Source organism: Myripristis murdjan, chromosome 16, assembly GCF_902150065.1.
Source record: "Myripristis murdjan chromosome 16, fMyrMur1.1, whole genome shotgun sequence".
NCBI classification, from domain to species: Eukaryota; Metazoa; Chordata; class Actinopteri; order Holocentriformes; family Holocentridae; genus Myripristis; species Myripristis murdjan.
This window is the reverse complement of record NC_043995.1, coordinates 22,481,922-22,503,310: the sequence shown is the minus strand read 5'-3', so window position 1 is coordinate 22,503,310 and position 21,389 is coordinate 22,481,922. Positions and strand designations below refer to the sequence as shown.

The 21,389-nt window shown below is 42.0% G+C and overlaps 1 protein-coding gene across 7 annotated transcripts in view; it reads right to left on the bottom strand.

The window, feature by feature from the left end:
- arhgef1 (Rho guanine nucleotide exchange factor (GEF) 1) overlaps positions 1 to 16,800 on the bottom strand; it is a 39,769-nt gene extending 22,969 nt beyond the window's left edge. For 6 of the 7 annotated variants that reach the window (XM_030071811.1, XM_030071810.1, XM_030071813.1 and 3 more), the window contains exons 1-5: positions 16,525 to 16,800; positions 7,946 to 7,995; positions 2,879 to 2,965; positions 2,634 to 2,747; positions 784 to 882 (exon numbers count right to left, since the gene is read on the bottom strand). In XM_030071811.1, coding sequence (XP_029927671.1) covers positions 784 to 882; positions 2,634 to 2,747; positions 2,879 to 2,965; positions 7,946 to 7,972 — 327 coding nt within the window. In that variant the 5' untranslated portion in view covers positions 7,973 to 7,995; positions 16,525 to 16,800. The remainder of the gene's footprint in view (positions 1 to 783; positions 883 to 2,633; positions 2,748 to 2,878; positions 2,966 to 7,945; positions 7,996 to 16,524) is intronic. The other variant, XM_030071815.1, reaches the window with a different exon arrangement.
- Between the last annotated feature and the right edge of the window lie 4,589 nt (positions 16,801 to 21,389).

Sequence of the window (21,389 nt, the reverse complement as noted above, 5' to 3'; positions counted from 1 at the left end):
GTGAAGAGGAAATATAACAGAGGAGTGACAGAGGGCAGGTGAACATACAAGAGTGATGAAAGAGAGAGACAGACAGACAGACACAGAGGTTGACTGCACAGACACAGAGCACCGAGAGCAAACAGAGCTGACAAGACAATCTCACACAAACACACACACACACACACTCACAAACACACACACACAGAAACCCAAGTACACGCAAACAAACTGTACAGAAAATATTCTCCTCCGTTGATTCAAACTTCTAAACTTGAGTTGAACAATATATTAAATTCATACTGAATTTGTCAACACTATGTGAAAAGAATACAATATCTACAGTATATACTGCAATGGCTCCTATATGTGCAATTTCCAAATTGATTTTTTCTTTATATATAATGCATAGGACCAATGACTAAAATTGTGAGTAATGGAAGTATCTGGCAGGCACAACTCCCTTAAACTCAGAAACTCAGAAACACTATGAACAAGGAAAGATGAACCATCAGTGGTGGTTTACACAAGGAGATTTTAACATTAGGGCTACAATTACAGAGCTGTTAAAATGTTTCAAACCTCAGTGAAAAGTAATGCAAACATAATCAAAAACTGATAATAAAGTCATGGGGCAAATGCAGTATCTGTTCAGATAATCACAATGTATGAGAGTCCAGCAGTAAAGCCTGGCTCAAAAATCATCATATGACAGGACAAAGGTTATTCAGAGTCAATATCCGTAAAGCACGCTACTAGAGGGTGGTGTGCACTGAAGTGTGCCGCCTGCAGTTTGCTACTTACTGCACCCTTGTCCAGGAAGTTGGTGTAGAACTCCACAAAGAGCTTCTTGGTCTCTTTGGTGCTGAGAGTCCTGAAGAGATCGGCATGGAGGTAACAGAGCTGAGAGAGGGACGACAGAGAGCAAGGAGTTAGGGAAATGAAGCTGACAGTCAGTGTTGACTATTTTCCAGCAGCCTACAGTGTCCACTACCCTTTGCCACTGGACTGAGAGGTCTGCATGTCCCGCTCTGACTCTGGGCTGCACAATTAATCATGAATAAGTGACATAAGGTGCAAAACGTGCAGTGCTGTTCTTCAAAGCACTGAGACTAATAATTATTACAGTTTCTTTCAATATTTATGATTTTCAGTCATAAATATGCAGCCCTACGTCCCACTGAGCACGAGACACCTTTTAAATATGTCTTGCTCTCCCTGAGGTTTCTTCCTATTTTTCTCCCCGTTTAAGATTTTGTTGTTGTTGTTGTTGTTCATTATTTGATACAAGGGTCTAAGGACAGAGGATGTTGTATCGCTATAAAACCCCCTGAGTCAAATTTGTAATTTGTGATATTGGCCTATACAAAGAAATACAAAAACTGACTGAAATATTGCTTTATCTATGCTTTAGTTCTTGTACAGCCCAGGTTCTTTTTGGCTAAGTGCAGCCCAGTTTTAGCCCACACAATAAATAAATTAACACATTTTTAAATAATGCATAAACAGCTGTTAATATTACGCATATGCACCAGAGAAGTTCATGTATACAAGATAATGCTTAATGCTTTTTATCATCTATCTCAGAAGATGTATTTTAAGACACAGACATTTTAAGTCTACTAAATCTTTTTTAGCCTAGTTTCAGCTTAAATGTCTGTTGCCATTAAGACATTTCATCAATGGAAAATTGTCCAGTGAATCTCAACACTGAGAGAAATTATTGGCTTCGGGTCAAGACGCTGGTCACACACCAAAATAGAGAGCAGCAGACAGCAAACAGCAGCCGATCCAACAATAATACTGTTGCTATTTTTATGGAACCCTATAGAATTAACAGCAGTAATGGAAACTGAGGGACATCAGGAACACTGTACACTACTCATGTTGTAACACATTTCTAGTCTCTACATCAGGGGTGGGGAACCTTTTTGATCGCAAGATACATAAACATATTCATCAAAACACTTGTAAGCTGTAGGCTATTTAAAAAGAAAAAGAAAGCAAATATGAAAAAAAAAAACATAAAAAGACAAAATCTGAAACTGTAACGGCATTGAGCCTAGCCTACAGTGCACAGTATGTGCAATTTGATTTGGTGTACCTCTGTGTAAGTACAATATAAAAAGTGTATCCAAATGGATGAATGTTGACTTTCAATTTTGTTATTAATATTTTAAAAAAAAGGAGTAAGCATGAATCTCCTCATGTTTTCTAGGACACTGCAGCGGGCCATAGTAAGTGTAAAGGCGGGCTGTGAATGTCCCTTGGGCCTGAGGTTCCCCACCCCAGCTCTACATTGACAACCATGAAGGAAAGGGGAATAAAGCTAGAAGGTGAGGGAGGAAGGGTGTCATGGCTGCAGGGAGTGTAACAGTACCTGGGAGGGTCACGTGGTCTGCATGCAGAATAAAAGGGAGAGACAATCATGCTTTAAATCACACAGACCTCTGACCTTTCTCAATTTCATGATCGGAAGAAAAATGCAAGGAAGTACAGTAATGACAAGCCAAAAGGATGCATGCACAGTGCAACGAAACAACATTTTGCATGATAGAAATCTTACTGCAGCAGTGTTGTAACATCATTGTGGTCACACACACACATATTCTCACGCACTATAGCTTCTGCATTATGGCAGTGGTAGTGCTCACCAGGGGGGCGCAGTCAAACTGTAGGATAACATGCTGCAAGAAGACCAGCAGGTGGGTGGGCCGTGTCTTCAGCTGCTCTATACTGTTGAATGTTGTGCACTGGTCATCCACCACCTGAAAGACAGACAGAGAGAGAGAGGGAGAAAGAGAAAAAATAACAAAGAGTAATGATTAGAGGCAGTTAAATCACATTCAGCTGTGATAGCTGTGCAGTAATAAAAGTCAGTCTGTTATCCATCACTCACATCATTCAGATCATTCTCAAAATCCTCATCCTCGGCCCCGATGATGCTCATGGCTGGGTTAGAGCAATGGGCCCCAAACACACCCCGCTACAAAGAGAAAGAGAGGGAGAAAAAAACAAGGCAATTAGGAAACATTATGGGCTACACTTTGAACTATTAGGCTATCTCTTCCATGTCCTGAGCCCCCCGCTGTGCAGAGCCAGACACAAAGCCAGACGACAGTTTGGACACGCTGAACGTTCCCAGTGAAAAATAACAGCAAGCGGAAAACAGAGTAAACTTCCCACCACCCAACTGGGCATCCTGGAAAGACAGAGAAACATGCCTGATGTGGCATATTGCTTCTGCTCCTTGAATTAGAACAGCCTGCCCACGGCCTGCAAAGTGAAAGTCATATCCAGTGTGAGCAGGATTACACTCACATGAGCTGAGTGAGGAAGAGTGACATAAAACTGCAGCCACAGGTAAAAGTAACAGGAGTTGCGTCCTTAGTTTGTCACTGACTGCTAACTTAACTGTCTGTTAAAAAAAATCTTGATCAAAACTCTCTGCAAGAGGCAAGTGCAGACAACAATGACAAAGCATCCGACATTTAAGAGTGTTCAGTCAAAGCTTGTTCCCAACACCAGTTCCTGAATTCAACAATGAGGCCACCGAGAAGGAGAGACTGATAATGAAAAGCAATTAAAATGGTTTTGGATTTAATAATTTTGACTATTTCATTAAGACGGGGGAAGGTAAGGGAGGGATATGAAAGTCCTCTCCCCTCAGGCTACACTAAAACATTTAGGTCTGGGCTGAACTCAGGGGGAAGTGATTCAGGGTGGAGCGTGTACTGCAAAATGGCATTTTCTTTCTTAGAAGTTCAGCCAAATTTAGCCTCTGAGATTATTTCAAGAGACTAGCTCTGGGCTCAATAAAAAACAGAGCAAAAGGCTCTCTTGTAGATACCATGATGCAAACCTTCCAGGCCTGAATATGTGCAGTAAGAGAACGATGTTCTGAAATTAGGGGCTTTAAGCCGGTTCCTTTCCTTTGAACACCGTGACTGGGACAGCATGCTGCGGAAAAATAAAAGTGTGGGTCTGCTGGAAGAGACGGGGGTGAGGAGTGACCAGTCTCTCCCCACCTCACCCGCTGCCACCCACACACATACACACCCAAAACATACACAAACAACACAAAGCCCTTGTATTCTGTCTTTTAAAGGCTACAGACGCAGAGCCGCCAGCAGGGAACACCCAAACAGTGAAACACACACAAAAAACAACCCAACAGCGCCCAGTTACACAGCACTCACCGTTGTCCAGTACAAGGTCAAAACATAACGGAGAACTTACAGAGGTACAGAGTCATTATGGATGAGTAAAAGTAATGAGAGGGAAAAGAGTGGAAATGTCCCGGCCACAAAAGAGAGCTTGGACGAGGAGTTACATGTGAGGATCATTTTGAATTGTTTGGATTGTTTCCTACTAGGAACACTGTAACTTTTAGGGTTTAGTTCAGGGTCAGAACTTAAGTTTGATTCTGAAACAATATGAATTCATTTTTGTGGTGAAAATGCATGTTTGCATGACTCACAGTTTGCATTGTCTAACTGACTGATGTGCAAGAAAAACAGACAATTCATCTTGCAGTAAAAAAGCACCTGAGATCACTGAAAACAGTATTACCATTAAATACGTTTACAATACGGTAAAGAAGTTTACCATTGTTTACAACACTTTGTACAGCAGGTGTACTGTGTTAAGAAGTCTGTAACATATCAGGTCTCCAATAGATATTCTTATTACAATGGCTGGATTATCAAGTTTAAGGATTCTTCACAAAAAAAGACTTTTTTTATGCATAAAACATACCATCCAATATATTTTTAACTTTTCTTCTGTAAGAGTCTTTTGGTATGTATGTATGTATGTATGTACATAGTATTAGTAGTGTTATTGTTAAATTAATATCTTAACTTTTTTACTCCCAAATATCAGTATCAGCCCCCTACATCCAGTTTTGTTCAGGCTACACACTGTTCAGCTTTCTACCCCTTATGTGTTGTTCAGTTTATATTTGCATTCCATTTCACAAAAAAGCAAATCCTCTGGCCTTGTGACAAAAACGCATTTTAATTTTATTCTATCCAGTGGTGTTTAGTAGGGATGAGACACTAAATCAACAATGCAATATATCGCGATACATCCTCCTGTAATGTATTATCAATACACTTGTGCTTAGTACTAGTATCTGAGTTTTCAACTTCATTTGCACAGAAGCACATTTCAGCTCCTATGAGGCATATTTGTCCCCTGCCTTCAGGTATTTGAACTGGAACTGTTCTGTCACATTCATGCCGCAGTCACTGTGCATATTAAAATACTGGAAAACATGACTGATTCCTGCTTACTGGAAAATTATTTTGCCTTTTGCGCTGTATTTTTCTTCAGTTACAGATACCGTGATGTATCGTAGCTGATTATCTTGTGGGTAAAATACTGTGACATTATTTTTTGACATTATTTTATCGACAGTTAACCAGTGATTCAGGAAAGAATAAAGGACAACAGAGTATCCTGACAAGTATAGCAATCCAAGGACGTGTGTGTGCCTGTGTGTCTGTGCTTTTATGTGTATGAGTCATATGTACTTGAATAGAATGTGCAGTTATGCAGGTGATATAAAAATATGAATGAGTACCAAAATAGGAACCGAAAAATTAATTAGTGCTGAGAGAATTAAAGGAAGTGTCAACTTGTGCAGGCCTACAGTATGAATCATGGCCCTAATGCTGTGTGTGTGTACGAATGTGTGTGTGTGGGGGGGGCAAATTCTTTGGAGGTCAAGGTGAGACCTTGTTGAGAGAGAGAGAGAGGGCTGGTGGGACAAGAGAAAGTAAGAGAGTTTGTGTTAGCGAAACAGAGAGGCAGACACAGAGAGGTAGACAAATACAGAGAGAATGTGTTCATTCATGGCCAGATCCAGTAGGCCGTGGGTTGAGAAAGGCCAGTGTTGGAGCAACATGCGTAGGAGGAGGTTAGCAAAACAGAGAGACACAGGCCTGTCAGAGCCATGTGTGCACATCCGCATGCACACACACATACTCACTCACTCACTTACCAACACATACATATACAAACACAAACACACACACAAAGGGACACCATTTTTTCCCACCTGTATTCCTGGCAAGACTGGGAAGTCCCTCTGAGACGTTGCCCACACCTTAACCACACTTGAAGCATCCTTAACCCCTACAGCTCCTCTTCAACCCCTCCAGCTTCAACTCCACAGGTAGCTCTGCCAATGCTGCTTGGTCAGGCTTTGTTCAAACCCACAGAAGTTTAGTATAAATTCTGGTGGAGATCCCGAGGTTTTAAAAGATCCCAAATACCGTACTGTCCTTCTGACTTACAGGGAAATGAGCCTAAAATGATCCACAATTCACAATACATCTTTACTATTTGATGTTCTGTTTGATGTAATCGGGGGCCAATGTGATGTGGCTTCAATGACGCAAGGAAATTTGAAGGAATAGCTGAGTTCAAGGAGCATTGCTGACATATGACTACACTTAGCAGTTTCTAACCTTGTGCCTGACCATAATAGCCTCTAACATAATGTCTACATGCAACACACTTTGGTGAACAAATCACAGCACTTTTTTCTGGAATATGGGTGGGAAAAAAAGCTGTGGTGGGGACACAGCTCCAGTTTTTTGACAGACACGCCTTTCCAACCACTGCATCACCACAGCGTGAGCCGACTGATGTCACCTTACCAAGATGAGCAGCACCCATTCTGCACCATGTCCCCAGTGTTAGTTACACCACAATGATAACAACAACAGCAGCGACCGAGAACAGCTACAAAGAGAGACTTCTGTCATTTCCTGGACGAAAAGTCACACGCTTTCAGTCTTACAGCAGGCCCGATTCAATCAAGATGCAAAAGCAAAAGATGTTTATAAAGTCTTGGGAAAGTTGCCCCTTGTAAAAACAACGGTGCTGCCATACTAAGCTACTGGACACGGCACTGTGGTCTCCTCATTATAGGAGATGCTGAAGCCAATCCCTTGTTATTGTAATGTCTTGGTTGTTATCGGAGTAACGGTAATACATGTTCATACTATTTGTAGTAGTCAGAGGGAGGCTAATTACGGTTAGTCAGAGGGAAGTAGGGAGGTCAGCCCAGCGCCAAATCAAGGGAGACTGAACTACAAGACTACTCCTGTTGGTCTTTCAGATGGATGGCACAGGGAGCCTCCCCTGCCCAAGGACACAAGGGTGCACTCAAGCATTTGGCACAGTTCAGACAGCACGTGTTTCAGGAGTAACCAGACCCTATGGACTTCTTCCCTTCACCTCCATTCATAAAACATCTTTACAAATTATGGTTCTTGACCAAGAGGTAACGAGCCAATGGAGCTTGGACATGACCCAGTGAGAAAGGAGAGGACATTAGTTGAGAGTTTTGGACTAGGGCCGAGCGTCCCAGAAGTGCAGAGAGCAGCCGTGGCGCTCCTGAGAGTCGGCAGCTGTGCCCCCCCTCATCCCTCCCCTCCCTCCCATCACATTCCAGCACTAACTAAGTGTCAGGTGGCATCAATCTAATGATAGCTATCAAGCGTACGTGCCTTTGTGAGTGTGTGTGTTGAGACTGAGCGTGTATGTGGGAGGGGGCTGCGAGTGTGGAGAGTTGCCAGCGTGCATGTGTGTGTGTGTGTGTGTGTGTGTGTGTTCTATGACAACTGGTCTTTACAACAGCGTTCCTCTCCGTCCTGACTAGGCCATGATGTACGTGAGCATTAGAGATATCAACACCTGTTATATTTGGCGTCTTTCTCCCCCTTGAACTGAAACACTCCAACAAAGCAGCAGAGCAGCGTTAACATTTCATACTTCCACCAGGCCAGCAAGAGGTTAAGCTGCAGTCTAATAATGACTGTGTCTTTGTTACACCAGCCCTTATGCAAACCCCAATCTCATTGTGAAACTGTTAAAATAATTAGCTGTTTAGTGAAAACCTCCCTAACAAAGAGAGAGATTACGATTCAGAGCGGTCAAACTGTGAGCTCACCCCAGAGTGGGCATCTTCACTGTCCATACCGTAACAGGTGGGAACAGCACCTGTCAATCAAACAAGGGCTAGGTGATGTGGAATCAAATCAAATATTATAGTATCTCTAACCAAATACCTGTAGGCTTGGCTATAAACAAAAATCAGCAATGCGGATATAATGACCAAACAGGTAATAAATAGCAGCTATAACACTTTAATATCTTCAGAAAATTGCTTTTTTTTGCTGCAATTCAGCCTTTAAAATCAAGAAAAGATAAGACTTATGCCATAATCACACTAATATCCAAGATCCCAGGCGATATTTAGTCCCATATAGGCTTAAGTGGTTAAGAGCAAACTGGAGAGGTGGTACTGTCCTGTCACCACATCTCCATATTTGATGCTATCCTACAATTAAAAAGTGCAACCACTGCTACAAACACTAAACTGAAAATTGCAGTGCCTTTCAGAATAATGTCATCAACATAACTAGGCTTAAGTGTCTTGCAACTGCAGTCAATATTGTAGAAAATACCGCAAAATTACCACGCATATCATAATATTCAATATTGTCAGAATATCAGCCCAAGCCTAGTCTCATATTACAATATGGATATAATGTCAATATATTGCCCAGTGCTAGCAGAAACTTACACCAAGAGAAAATTCAGTGTAGGTGAAAGAGGGCTAAGGCTATGGCTTCCTCCTCTGAAAATATAAAAGTCGAGCTTCATTCATTCCCATGTTCTGGGTGCACCTGGCCCCCAGACCCATTGTATAAACATAGGTCACTGTTCCCTCATCACACCCGGTCACAAAAGCGTATGTCCTGTCCTCTATATGAGTCCATCGTCCCAAAATAGCTCAGCAGCTAAAGGCTATAGTTTGCTGCATTTGTAGTGCTGTTTATCTGGCTCTCTCATCAGGCCACAGCCTCATTACCATCGACTGGGGGATTCTCTGGGGTCCTACTAGCCCCTTCTGCTCCTCCGACAGCTGCCCCCTAAGGCGCCTGAGCAAAAGAAAAAAGGGGGGAGAGGGAGGTGGCAAATGGGGAGGCACACAGACAGGAAGTGGGTGTAATTTCCTCAGGAAGCTATCAGAACCATTTCCTGTTTGACCTATCTACAAAAGTCAGGTCGAGAAAGAGAGAGAGAGAGAGAGAGAGAGAGAGAGAGAGAGAGAGAGAGAGAGAGAGAGAGAGAGAGAGAAGAAAAGACTAAGAACACAAGAAAAGCGAGTGCAAGGTTATAGGCAGCACCACAGAGAAACTACATCAAAGGCATCTACAATGCTATTCTTCTATGAGCTCACACACAGCCCACAAAAGGAAGTTGGCATCGCAGCAGTCATGAAATTAAATGATGTAGGAATGAGGAACAGAGCACATGACAAAGAGGGTGAGAAGTGCAGCACGGCCAAAAACTGCAGGGTTACAACATATTTCACATTGTTAATTTCATATATTGACCTGACCTCAGCATCTTGACCGGATTAGAAGGTGGGTACAGCAACACTGAGTATGACATTGAATGGGAATACGCTCTAATGCTGGATAATTGTTCAACAAATATAGTAAGCAAATTTTTTTTTTCCATATGTTTTAGGCTTTTGCAAAATTCTCATTTTCTCATTTCCAATTCCAATTTTATTCAGTTTTCCAGATCTGCTAAGTCACCAAAAAATTTCAGTTACTTCCATGTAAACATGATGATAATGCTGGTCAGTATAAAACTATAGACTAAACATTAAGAAAAAAGCAAGGGGCCTGGAGAGGAGAGAGAGAAAGAAAAGAGGAGAGCCGGAGAGACGAAGTTAAATGAGTGGACACACGGCAGCAGGAAATGAAGAACAAGGCAGCAACAGTGGAAAGAGAGAGAAAAAAAAAACAGGGAATGGAAACAAAAGTGTGAGAAACTCTGGAAAGTCTAACAAGCGCTTAAGTATCCAGAAACAGTTATCAAATATAGACCAAGATCAGAAAAGCTCAAAACCTTTGCATCTGCTTCCACAATAACAACATACACAAACACAAGCACAAACATATATACACATGCACGAATCCGATGCACGCGCGCGCACACACACACACACACACACATACAAAAAGAAACACATACAAAAAGCCTATAGCCAAAGACACCTAGTCAACCAGATGCCTCCAACCTTGACCAAATGGCTTGGCTGCAGCTGGCAGGGCTGACAGTGAGCTAGCACCTCTGTGAAAACAGACCCAGAGGCACTGTCTGTACAACCTGTGTGTGTGTGTGTGTGTGTGTGTGTGTGTGTGTGTGTGTGTGTGTGTGTGTGCATGCGTGCCTTTATATTCAATATGTCTGAGAAGGCACTCTATCACACAGAAATGGGAAGACATGTAAGAATGGCCTAAATGGACACTATGGATTAGCATATGTGTGTTAGTGTGTGTGTGTGTGTGTGTGTGATTTTTGTGTGTGATTTTTGGTGGGGGTGTGTCTTGGTTTAGAGCAGGGCCTGAGGTGTAAAATGCCAGAGCTACCTCAGTTTAATAAAGGATAAGCTGTCGGCTACAGCCACGTGTTCCCACACTGCTGGGAATGGCCAAGCCTACCCACCCACCCACCCACACACACAAACCTTAGCCTCAACTTAAAGACATTACTACACTACAGATTAGGCAACCCAACAACACTAAGGTCTCGGATTATTCTACACACACTAAACATGATTAAAGATAAGACTTTAATCAATTAGAAGAGATAAGATGTTTCAAGATAGCACGGTCTGGTGTGACGGTCCGTCTGCTTGCTGGCTCCATGAGGTAAAAGGGCACAAGACTGCACGTCAGGAGTACACAGGGTAAACTTAGTCTGGAAAACACTTCAATGACCTGACAGCAAGCAAACAACAGAGCAGACGGTACACTGTGAATGACCTTTGACATTTCAGTTACATCATAAACTAAATGGGTCAAGAGAAAAGAAGAGATTGAACAAAGATAGTGTAGCACAACAGTGTGGTTGCAAGGGAAGTGTCGAGATGATGTGTGTGAGAGAGGGAGTGGTGCAGCTGTGGTGAAGGTGTGAGAATACGTCCTCTCAACATTTTTTTCCTCCTTTTCAACAACCACATCCTCCCCTATCTTATCCCTCCTTTGTCTTTTCATCTCTCTGAATCTACTGTTTTTTTTTTTTTTCAGTTTCCTCTCTCTCAAACTACCTCCTCCATCTCCACCTACAACCTAAAATAAGCGCCCCTTGCACGATCGCTCCAAGACAGCCGGTGCATTCATGCCTGGGAGACAAGGGCCAATTATGTAATTTAACGACCATTACGTAGTGGCTAAAATAAGATTATGTCCAATAGCGCAAGGAAAACAGAGGCAGGTCTTTTCATCGCTCCCCAGGATCCAACTTACCATGTTGTTCCCTCCTGGGCTACGAGTCCAAACGAATCATACTGTCAAATCTCCGGATCTCCCTATAGTTAAAAAGGATTTCTTTGATTCTCTGCACCACTTTTACATCTCAGCAACCCACTGTAGTATTTCGCTGCAGAGAATCCGTGACCTTCTCTTCATATGAGTTCAGTTGAGCAGACACTGCATTCAGCCCACATCTACATGTTGTCAATTTGGAGCAGAGAGCTTTTTAATGATGCTGAAATGCCCCATCCCCCAGTCTCAGTGCCAGCCTCCCCAAGCGTATGTTAAGCATTTTGAAGATTATGGTAACAAGGCATCCCAAATAACAAGCTACTGCTCTGTAGCTCCAAACTGAACCTCCTCCCCTCAATGCATACAGCCAAAACACACAGCCCCATACACACACCAAGTCTTTCAACAGTGTGCTCACACCCCTGAGCTTCACTTTCTCTCCATCTCCCTCTCTCTGCCCTGATCCCACCCTTATTCCTTTGGTCCAAAATATAGCTTGCTTTGCATGCTTGCATGCTTTCTGTCTCCCTTTATCTCTGTCTCTGTAGCCCTCTCTCTCTCCCTGTCCCCATGTAAAGGTCACTGGCTTCATGGAAACATTTGATAGGCCAGGGCCAATCGACTGGCATGGATTGGCAACTCACAGTGAACCTCCAGCTTAGCCTAACTGCTTCCATATGTGTGTGTATGTGTCTATGCGTGCGTGTGTTCATGTGTGTGCTCGTGTGTGTGTGTGTGTGTGTGTGTGTGTGTGTGTGTGTGTATGGAGGGGTAATTGCTGAGGCCAAACACAGAGGCCTTTGATTAGCATTTGGGACAAGGAGGACTGCTTCTCATTCATTCATAAGTCAGTGTGTGTATGTGTGTGTGTCCAGTGTGTGCTTGCAGATGATTTCAAGATGATACCAAACAGGCTGATGATGCTCAGCTGGGGGCTGCAGATTCCTGGAGGGAGTTTACCCTGCCCTGATCTATGCCTCTTCTAAGATAAAGGTTACTGAAAAAGGCTGCCTGTTACTCACACAAGAGCACACCTCGGTCCATGTTCCCAAAATAACGCAACTAGAGTGCAATCCAGATATACAACATTCTTCTCTCTGTTGGGTTAGGCCCATTAATAAGGCATCAATAGATAGCCTATAATCTTTATACCATAGCAGTTCTCTACATTGACCAGCCTATCCAAAATCTCAGCTTAACCCATATCTAAATCTAAATGATGACTCTATTTTGGATTAGGTGCCATACTGAAAACCTAAAGGTAGGGCAATATGGTTGAACTACATATCACAATCTTATATCATGATATGACTACATATCTGAAATCATGTTAAATAATGAAAACTAATGCTCACCCAATTCAACTGAATGGTAATGTTAGGTGATGTTAAGAGAAACTATATTATACATATTACAAATGTATTATGTCTAATTTTGACAGTTTATAAATAAAAAAAATTGCATTGTTATCTCTTTGTTATCACTTGTTATCACAACAGCAGAACTGGGATGCCCTGATGGCTAACCTGATAGAGAGTGTATCTCATATCAGGTTAAGTCCTAGCCGTGGCAGCCTGGGTTCAAATTTGGCCTGGACCCTTTGCTGCATGTCATCCCCTCTCTCTCCCCTGTCTCTCTCGTCTGTCACTATCAAGTAAAACAGAAATGCCAAAAAAATGATTCAGCTGAAACACAACAAACATTATCCATTATTATTCATCCTTACCTAACAGGAATCCAAAACTTTCATGTTTAGGAGTCTAGAGGTAATTATTGTGTGTTAACGAGAAAAAGCAGACCTAATACACTAACTGTATTAAGATGTTTTTTACAATGTAACACATGCAAGGCGTCTGTTCTTTTATAAAGACCTGAGTGTCAACATACTGTCTGCACATTCTGTTAACCCTACACACACTGTCCCAGAGACGAGAGGGCTGCTTTCACCCCCTCTTACCCTCCCCTTCACTCACTCCCAGAGTAAACATAATCTGTACAGCCTGCTCTCGCTTTTTCCACCCTGACCCCTCGAATGAAAGAGCTCATTCTCTCCTTCCTTTCCTTTCCTCCCTCTCTCTCTCTCTCACACACACACACACACAACGCTTACTCCGTCACTTCAGCTCTCCAGCCATCAGTCTGACTCACGCTTGGACAGACGCACGCTGCTCTTTCCATTTCCTACCTGTTTGGGAGTATGAGGCTCAAGCTGCTGCAGTCTGGGTTTACACTCACACAACATCATATTAGCAGCTGAGTGTGAAAGAGCACATACTGTCCAAACTCACACACGGATCTTGGCTGCGTTCATCTTGCCACTGAAGGCGTCATTCAGCGGTCTGGGGATGTCACCACTGTGCACACATGTCCCTCACATGCATTCACACACACTTCCATTTCTTACAGTGCATGCAGGGAGTCTTGGCTGTCTAGTGTGGCTCGTGTGTGAGGTAGTCCTGAAAGACTGCAGAGAGATGACGGAGATTGGCAGGTGAACACACTGAGCTCCCTGTGTTAAGCTGGAATACCTGCAAGCTAGCTTAATGCAAAAACCACTGCCCTGTAAATGAGCTGATAGCATCTTTCCATTTACCACATGACTGCACTCAAGAGTGGCATTTACAGGTTAACTCTGCCGTGTGTGTATATAGCCTACAACGGGTAATCTGAAATTAACTCACGGTGAAAACAACAATCAGTGTTTCGCCTGAGTTCTTACAGATTTCCTGCTCTTCACTTACATTCCTGCTGGGTGGGCAAATAGAGGAGCCTTGTCTGACTATGTTTAGCTGACAGAACTGCAATTTTACAGCGGTATTATGCGCCTTTCTTGTAACGATTTAGAAAACCCCATACCATTACATCCCCATATACATGCATGGGTGCTTAAGACTTCTTTTTATACGTGCAAGCACACAGGGCAACAAACACACATACTGACACACCTTACAAGGTGTCTCCTTGCTCAAGGCAGGGATTAGCTGTGTGTTCAGATACATCCCTGTCACAGATGCAGTAGAGCATAACACCACATATACTTCTATCTTCAGCCAGCTTCGCCCACTGAGCTCATCCAGGAGGAATCAGTCGTTTTCTGAGCTCCACTCATCAGTGGAACATACCTCCGGACCACAGAGAGGGAAGCAGCCCAGTCCGCTCTGTCTCTCATTATCTGCTGCCTGTGCGTCAATCTGACTGCAGCCAGAAAAGAATACCTGCACTCCCTTTGAAGTCAAAGCCTAACTACAGTAAATTATTAGCTTCCCTGGAACCCAGCTTTGGGCCCTGAGGAGACCCTGCTGGCCGCTGCTACCGTGGGCGCCGTTACCTGTCATTCCTGTTGTTGGGTGCCCCTTATGTAGCCTAACAACTTCTGCTGCAGCACTAACCAACTGTATCTTCCTACCCTGTGAGAGACAGGGGATGTGTGAGAGTTTATGTAGGGCTATAACAATAGAGAGAGAGAGAGACAGAGAGAGAGAGAGAGAGAAGGGAGGGAGGCTGAGCAACTAAGATTAAATAGCCAACATTCCTTTAAAAGGAAGAGAAGGTAGCCTTTGGGCCCCAGACAAGCCTGCACATGCAAAAGGGAGGGAAAGAAAGAGAGCGAGAGAGAGAGAGAGAAAGAGATGACAAGTGCTGTGTGGTGTTCCTCTAGTCTAACAGAGCGAGACAGGAAGTGGCAGGGCCTGCTTCACATGGGGCCTCTGGGGCGCAGCGGCTGGCTGGCTGGCTGGCTGGCTGGCTGGCTGGCTGGCTGGCTGGGAACACATCACAACCCCTCAAACCGCCATCTGCAACCGCCCTCAACAGACACATGGCACAGTCTAATAACCAGCACCTCTAATCGATATCAGCACTAACTGGAATTACGTGTTTAGCTCTGCAGAACCTGTGCTTACAGACTAAAAACCACATAGGACTGGGGGCTGTGGAGACACAAATACGAAAAAAAAAAACCAAAAAACAGGCATTTTTAAAAGATAAGTTGCTGTTTGTTTTACGGGTTCGCCATCTAGAGAAAACATGACGCCATACAGGCACACAACCAACAGTGTTGGTATTCCAGCCTCATATGAGCGGCTGATGATTACGGTCTGCTAATAAAGCACCGTGGATGGAGTTTTACTTGCTGTGAGAATAGCTCCGCGTGCTCTAATTCCCATCTTTTCTCTAGTCAATATGTTAACTAATTTCATAAGGGGGAAACACGCAGGCAATCAATAACATGTAGACCCAATTTATTGAGCTTTGTCTGCCCTGACCCCCACGCACCCACACACACCCCACACCATATTTAGGTTATTTGATGAGTGAGGGGTGTGACATGTGGGGGAGGGTAGAGGAGATGAGAGAAATGGGAGGGACTCCAATCACACTGTAGCCACTGTCTGTAGCCTTATTTCATGAAGTAGAAACACAATGTTGACAAATAAACAAAAAGTTACATGAAAAAAAAAAAAAAAAAACATACCATATGGCTACCCATTGGTCATGATTATCTAAGTCTGTCTGATCACACTGGCAAAGGAGGCTTGGATCAAATGGACAGAGCTGAAAAAAATCACAAACAACTCAAGACAGACAGCAGCAGGTTCCTATTCAATAGCTAGTAATCCTGTAATAAATTTTAGAGGGACACTACACCATAGGAGATAAAAAATACCATAAACTAGCACAAGGTCACTATAAATAGTCCTTATGAGGACCACACACAGAACAACTCCCTTTAGGAATAATGATTTGTAGTTTGGGATATTAAAAAAAAAAAAAAAAAAAAAAAAAAAAATCAGCCGTAAAAATGTAGCCCTTTGACAGAAAATGCAGACGGTTCAACAGCTACCTGAAGTTGTTACACCCACACAACTGTAACTTCCAGGCTTGTATCACATAATTCAGGATATATGAGGTAGCCGAACATTTGTTATAGCGCCGTATCTGTTATCGATAGATTAATATTCCGATTTTAGTTCAGAGAAGACGAGATGGGGTTGCTGCCACATTTTCAGCCAAACACAGCGTTTCTCCATCCGGACGCTGCTGTCTGCTGCTCGGGATAAAAGCCGATTTCTCTCGATACACCAAATATTCCCGGAGGCATCTTAATAAGCCAGACAAACCGCACAAAGTCCAAATACCCTCAACGGCAACCATTTGCATAACGTTAAAACGACATACTCACCTCTAGATAGAGAGAAAACGACAGACAAAACGTCTAATAAGGTTTCCTGTTCGAAAGTTGTCGTGTGTCAGTGGAAAAAAACATTGTACGCGGAAGTACACATCCAAATGCAATTTTTTTTCCCACGCCGGATTCCCAGACAGCAAGTCAAGTAATTACAATAAATGGCAATATTTGGTCTTTATTATCAATCAAGTAAAATACGTCCAGTCGCACATAAAAACTGGTAATATTGTAACTTTCCGCCTGGGTCTTCCTGTTAGACTGTCAAGCGAAAAAAAGTCGAAATGGGTTGTTTCCGCACTGTGTTACACAGTAACCAGTCCCCTCGGTGACAGAGCCGACACTCATATTGAATATATTTAGAGGAGTTAGGGCATGTATCCTATAATCCATACTAATGCCCCCCACATTTTATCAAAGCTAGGCCTATATATTAGCATTTTAAGACTGTTTAACATGCCTTGAGTGTTACCATTCACACATGCCCACGGCCTTGCCAGCAATAAAACAATTCTCAGTTCAAATGAGCCCCTGAGTTTTATATTTTTATTTGGCTATAAAAGTTACACGGACACAAGTGAAGCTTCATGTGTTTCATATTCCTGATTTCTCTCTGTTATCGTCAATATTAGCATCCGGGACAGATGAACTGGAGTAGCATGGGGTGCATGAATGTTACTTTCTGTTGTATTTGGCTTTAGTAGGTTAGTGTCTGACTCCTCGACAGCAAAGACTCATAACATGTCATTTATTTTACTTCAATATCCTTTCTGAATGGCTTTTCCATAATGGGCTTCATATGGGCGATAGGCCGTGTGTTGCCCAAACCCCCGTGCAGCCTGTCTCCACGCGCGCGCTAATCTAATTACCCTCGCATGCTTATAAAATCTGTTTGTCCTGAAATCATGGCAAATGTTTACACAGTTCATTGCTCAAACTGAAACTTTGTTCCTGCTTTGGTTTACGGTACAGCTGTAGGTCTCGCTCGTTTGGTGCCTGATCGCTTCCTCTCCAGTCTGGCCTCACTGCGCCACCTTGTGGACAAATGTAGACATGACCTGGCCCTGCCTCAGCAAAGTATATTACTCTAATGATTCATAACAATTCCACATAAACACTGTGTTTTACCCAGGAAGCCCTTTATGTTTCTTACTGGACACTCAGGGTAGCTGAACTGCTGTTGTATTATAAGACAATAAGATCTTTATTTGGGCCTATTTTCTCATTCTGTGATAACAATGTTTGCATTACAGACTGACAGAGTGTAATGAGTTCCTTCAACACTAAAAAATCTCCAACAGGGAAAGACATTTGGGCTTTCTCTCGACTTTCCATTCCTCACTGTCACAGCTGTCCATAGCCTAAACCCAGCCACCACTTAAATCCAACCTGCACACACACTCACACAAACACACACTTCTTGTACTGTATATGACGGGGTCAGGCCTCGGGTAGCAGAGGTACAAGTGTGTTGGGTTTGCTGATGCTGGAGTGCACTGTGGGGTCTTCTTGAGGTTTTGTGGGTCCAGGTCAGTGAGCGCCTGTGATAGGGGACACCGTCTGACAACCTCAGCGACATCCACACACTCATACGCTCACCCCTGTAACAGCTGGATTAGGTGGCTAGTGCACAGTCCTGTAGTCCTGTATCATCACGGTTTGTGAGTTAGCACATCACAGTTTTATCTTCTCGGCCTCTGTTTGAATGATCAACCTGCAGCATCACAGCTTTTGCATTTGTCAGTGTTTTAGCCTTTTTTATTCGGCTACAATTTCCCATTTCTTGCTTACCTATTTCTTGCAAACCTTGTAAAGCACGGTGTAACACTGTTTTCATTGGTGCCCTCCTTATAAAGGTTATCATTATCGTCATCATTATTATATTATTGAAAAACGTACTGTGACTTTGTTAACAGCTTGTAATTCAACCTGACCTTTGTATAATTTATCAACTGGAGAGAGCAGGAATGAAATCAAAATAAAACACATGCTTAATAAACCAAATTAGGAACAAATTCACTGGGTTAATGCGTATTTAGTGTTTTGCAGTATCATCTCTAAATACAGGAAATTCAGAGCTAATTGTATGTGATTTATTGCCAAGAGACTGTTTTTGAGGCTATTTATTTATGTGGACCTTTTTAAATATTTACACACGCATAACAATATCAGCAAAACAAATTGTACATTACATTATCAGTCATCCAAGGTCTGATTATTTGATTGCTGTGCCCATTTTGCAAAGAATTCAGATTAGTGCTCAGTGGGGGAAAGTAAGGCTTATTTTAACATGAGTGTATGGCAGATGCTATGATAATGTCAATCTCAAATTTCATATTTCTGTCTTCGTAATTTAGCTCTGGAGCTCAGATAAAGTGATTTAAGAGTCCATTCAGTCATTTCCACAACATAGCTACTTGATTACAACATGCAAATCAATTTACGACACACAGAAAAGACAGCTTAGCACAGATGCAAAAACTTTTGCATCATCATTGCCATAATTTCTGGGAATAAAATCCTTCCCACAACTGCACAATTAAAACCACTACTGATGATGTTGATGCTCGCTGCTGCAGCAACAACTGTGTCCAGGCAGAACTGACAAACAGACATGAAATGTAAATTAATTAGCAGTCAGAGTGTGAGTTGTGTCCCAACACATTTCTAATAAGAGATTTAAAATAATCACAGAAAAAATGCTGCTTTTATCCCTGCTGTCTAATGTGTGTTATAGTATGAGTACTATAGTATATATATCCTATATATTATGGTTTTACAGTTGTGGTGGTAATAATGATATGGCTCCCTTTGTGCTAACAAGAATTTGGTGGTGTAAATAACTGAGTTAAAAAATAATGATGGAAATGTGACAACAGACGGTTGTGATAACAAGCCTACAAAGGGAAGTGTCATCTTACCTTTTGTTGTTCACTGTCATCGATTCACTCCACAAATCTGTTCAATAAACTGACTTTCGACAACAGTACACTATCCAGAATAATGTTTATTGCTTTTGAAGATATTAATCTTTTCTTCTTTTTTGCACTTTCCATTTTTCCTCTTTACAGTAAAACAAAGAGAGGTGACAGGTAAAACCACTGCAGTGCCATTTTGGATGTGTACACACACATACACACACAAAGGAAACGGTATTTACAGCTGTTGGTGTACACCATACAGAGATGACTGGAGGCTTTTCCTGTAGCAACTCAACAAACATAGAGCTTTACATTAACTTTACAATAGAGCTTTCACAACTAATCGTATACCGCCACTGTTTGACAAACCATAGGCTATGAAGCTGTACAATATGGGCTAGTATTGCACTCTGTGCTGAAAGACAGGGTTGTACAAAGGATGTGGGTCATTAGTTCTGGGTAGAGCAAAGATAAACAGCTTTTTTATTCTTCTTTTTTTTTTTTTTTTTTTTTCCTTTTTTTCACTTTTAATGTCCTCAAGCAAACCCCATTGCCCTGCCGCTGGCATGGATAAAAAGCATTGATTGAAAAATAATCAACAACAGATTTTGGAAGGAGGATTTAAAGAAAATGCAGAGACCAATATTATTCACATTTGACTAATTACAGTACAGTTACACTGGGTGAATGCTAACTATAAAAATAAGTCTACCGGCATATTTTAAACCCAAAGGGTTCATACATAGGGCATCTGGCAAAATGACCAAAGGGCACAATTAACTGGGGTTGAGAAAATCTGAGACAATTCCCAGTGTGAACTGTCCTTATCATAGAAAAACATCTTCAGAGTGCAGATCTTCTGCCATTAATAATTTAAACTTTAATACACCTAGGTTTATCTTTTTTCCAACATTTTTTTAAATACTGAATTAAATCACAACAATACAGCTAAATTTTATAATAGTGAATAATAATTAAATATAATGTACACCATAATAAAATATATACACAGAAATATTCATACAAATTCTAGATTAGCCGAGCTCCCTCTACTCTCTTTTTCTTTCCCTTTGGAAAAAAATGCAGGAAATACTTGAAAAAACAGGACAAAAACAAAAAAGCCAAAGACCACTGCAGTTATACACAATTTGATATATGTATTTTACCATTCAAATAATTCTGCAAGAAAAAAAGACATAATATTTAATGAAACAAGTAAGTGCAAAATTGACTCAGGGGCTGAAATCTCTCAAGATTACGGAGATGAGATTTAATTGTAGGAGACACTGACTGAAAGGACCACTAGGTGGCAATGTTTGACTATGTCTTAAAAGACATACTGTGATATACTCTAAATCTGAAGAATTACAGGACAAATCTGTAAAATTGGATCGATTTGACCATTATTTGTTATTCTGTTCTGTTAGTATAGGGATGTTGTTTGTTAATGTTTGTCAAGGTAGGCAATGCTACGTTGTAATTTACCACCTCACTGCCCTCTGTCATAGCTCAGTAGCATACAACAAATTGTAGAGTACTGCTGGCAAAGCGTAAAACAAGTCTACAAACCATGGAGCAATAATTTGGTGTAGGAGATCAAAACAGAAAGGACGAGATGGTGAAACAGAAGGCCAGTATCATATACAGTGAGCACCCTATACACTGAGATGGATCGGTCAGTAGTGTAGAGTGGACTGTATGCAAGTTAAAGAGCAAGACAGAAAAAGCAACAGTGAAACAGGGAAACGCTAATCTCAGAAACCAAGAAAATAACTGCTTTCTTTTGTGGAAAATGTCTATCAACACAGAATGGGGAACAGTGAATGTACAAGTTGCAAGCTGAGACTAAAAAGCACATCAGTGTCTGAGAAATGAACGGAGAGAAAAAGAGAGGTACGCAGAGAGTAGACTGGCGAGATGGTGGACACGTTAGAGAATGTA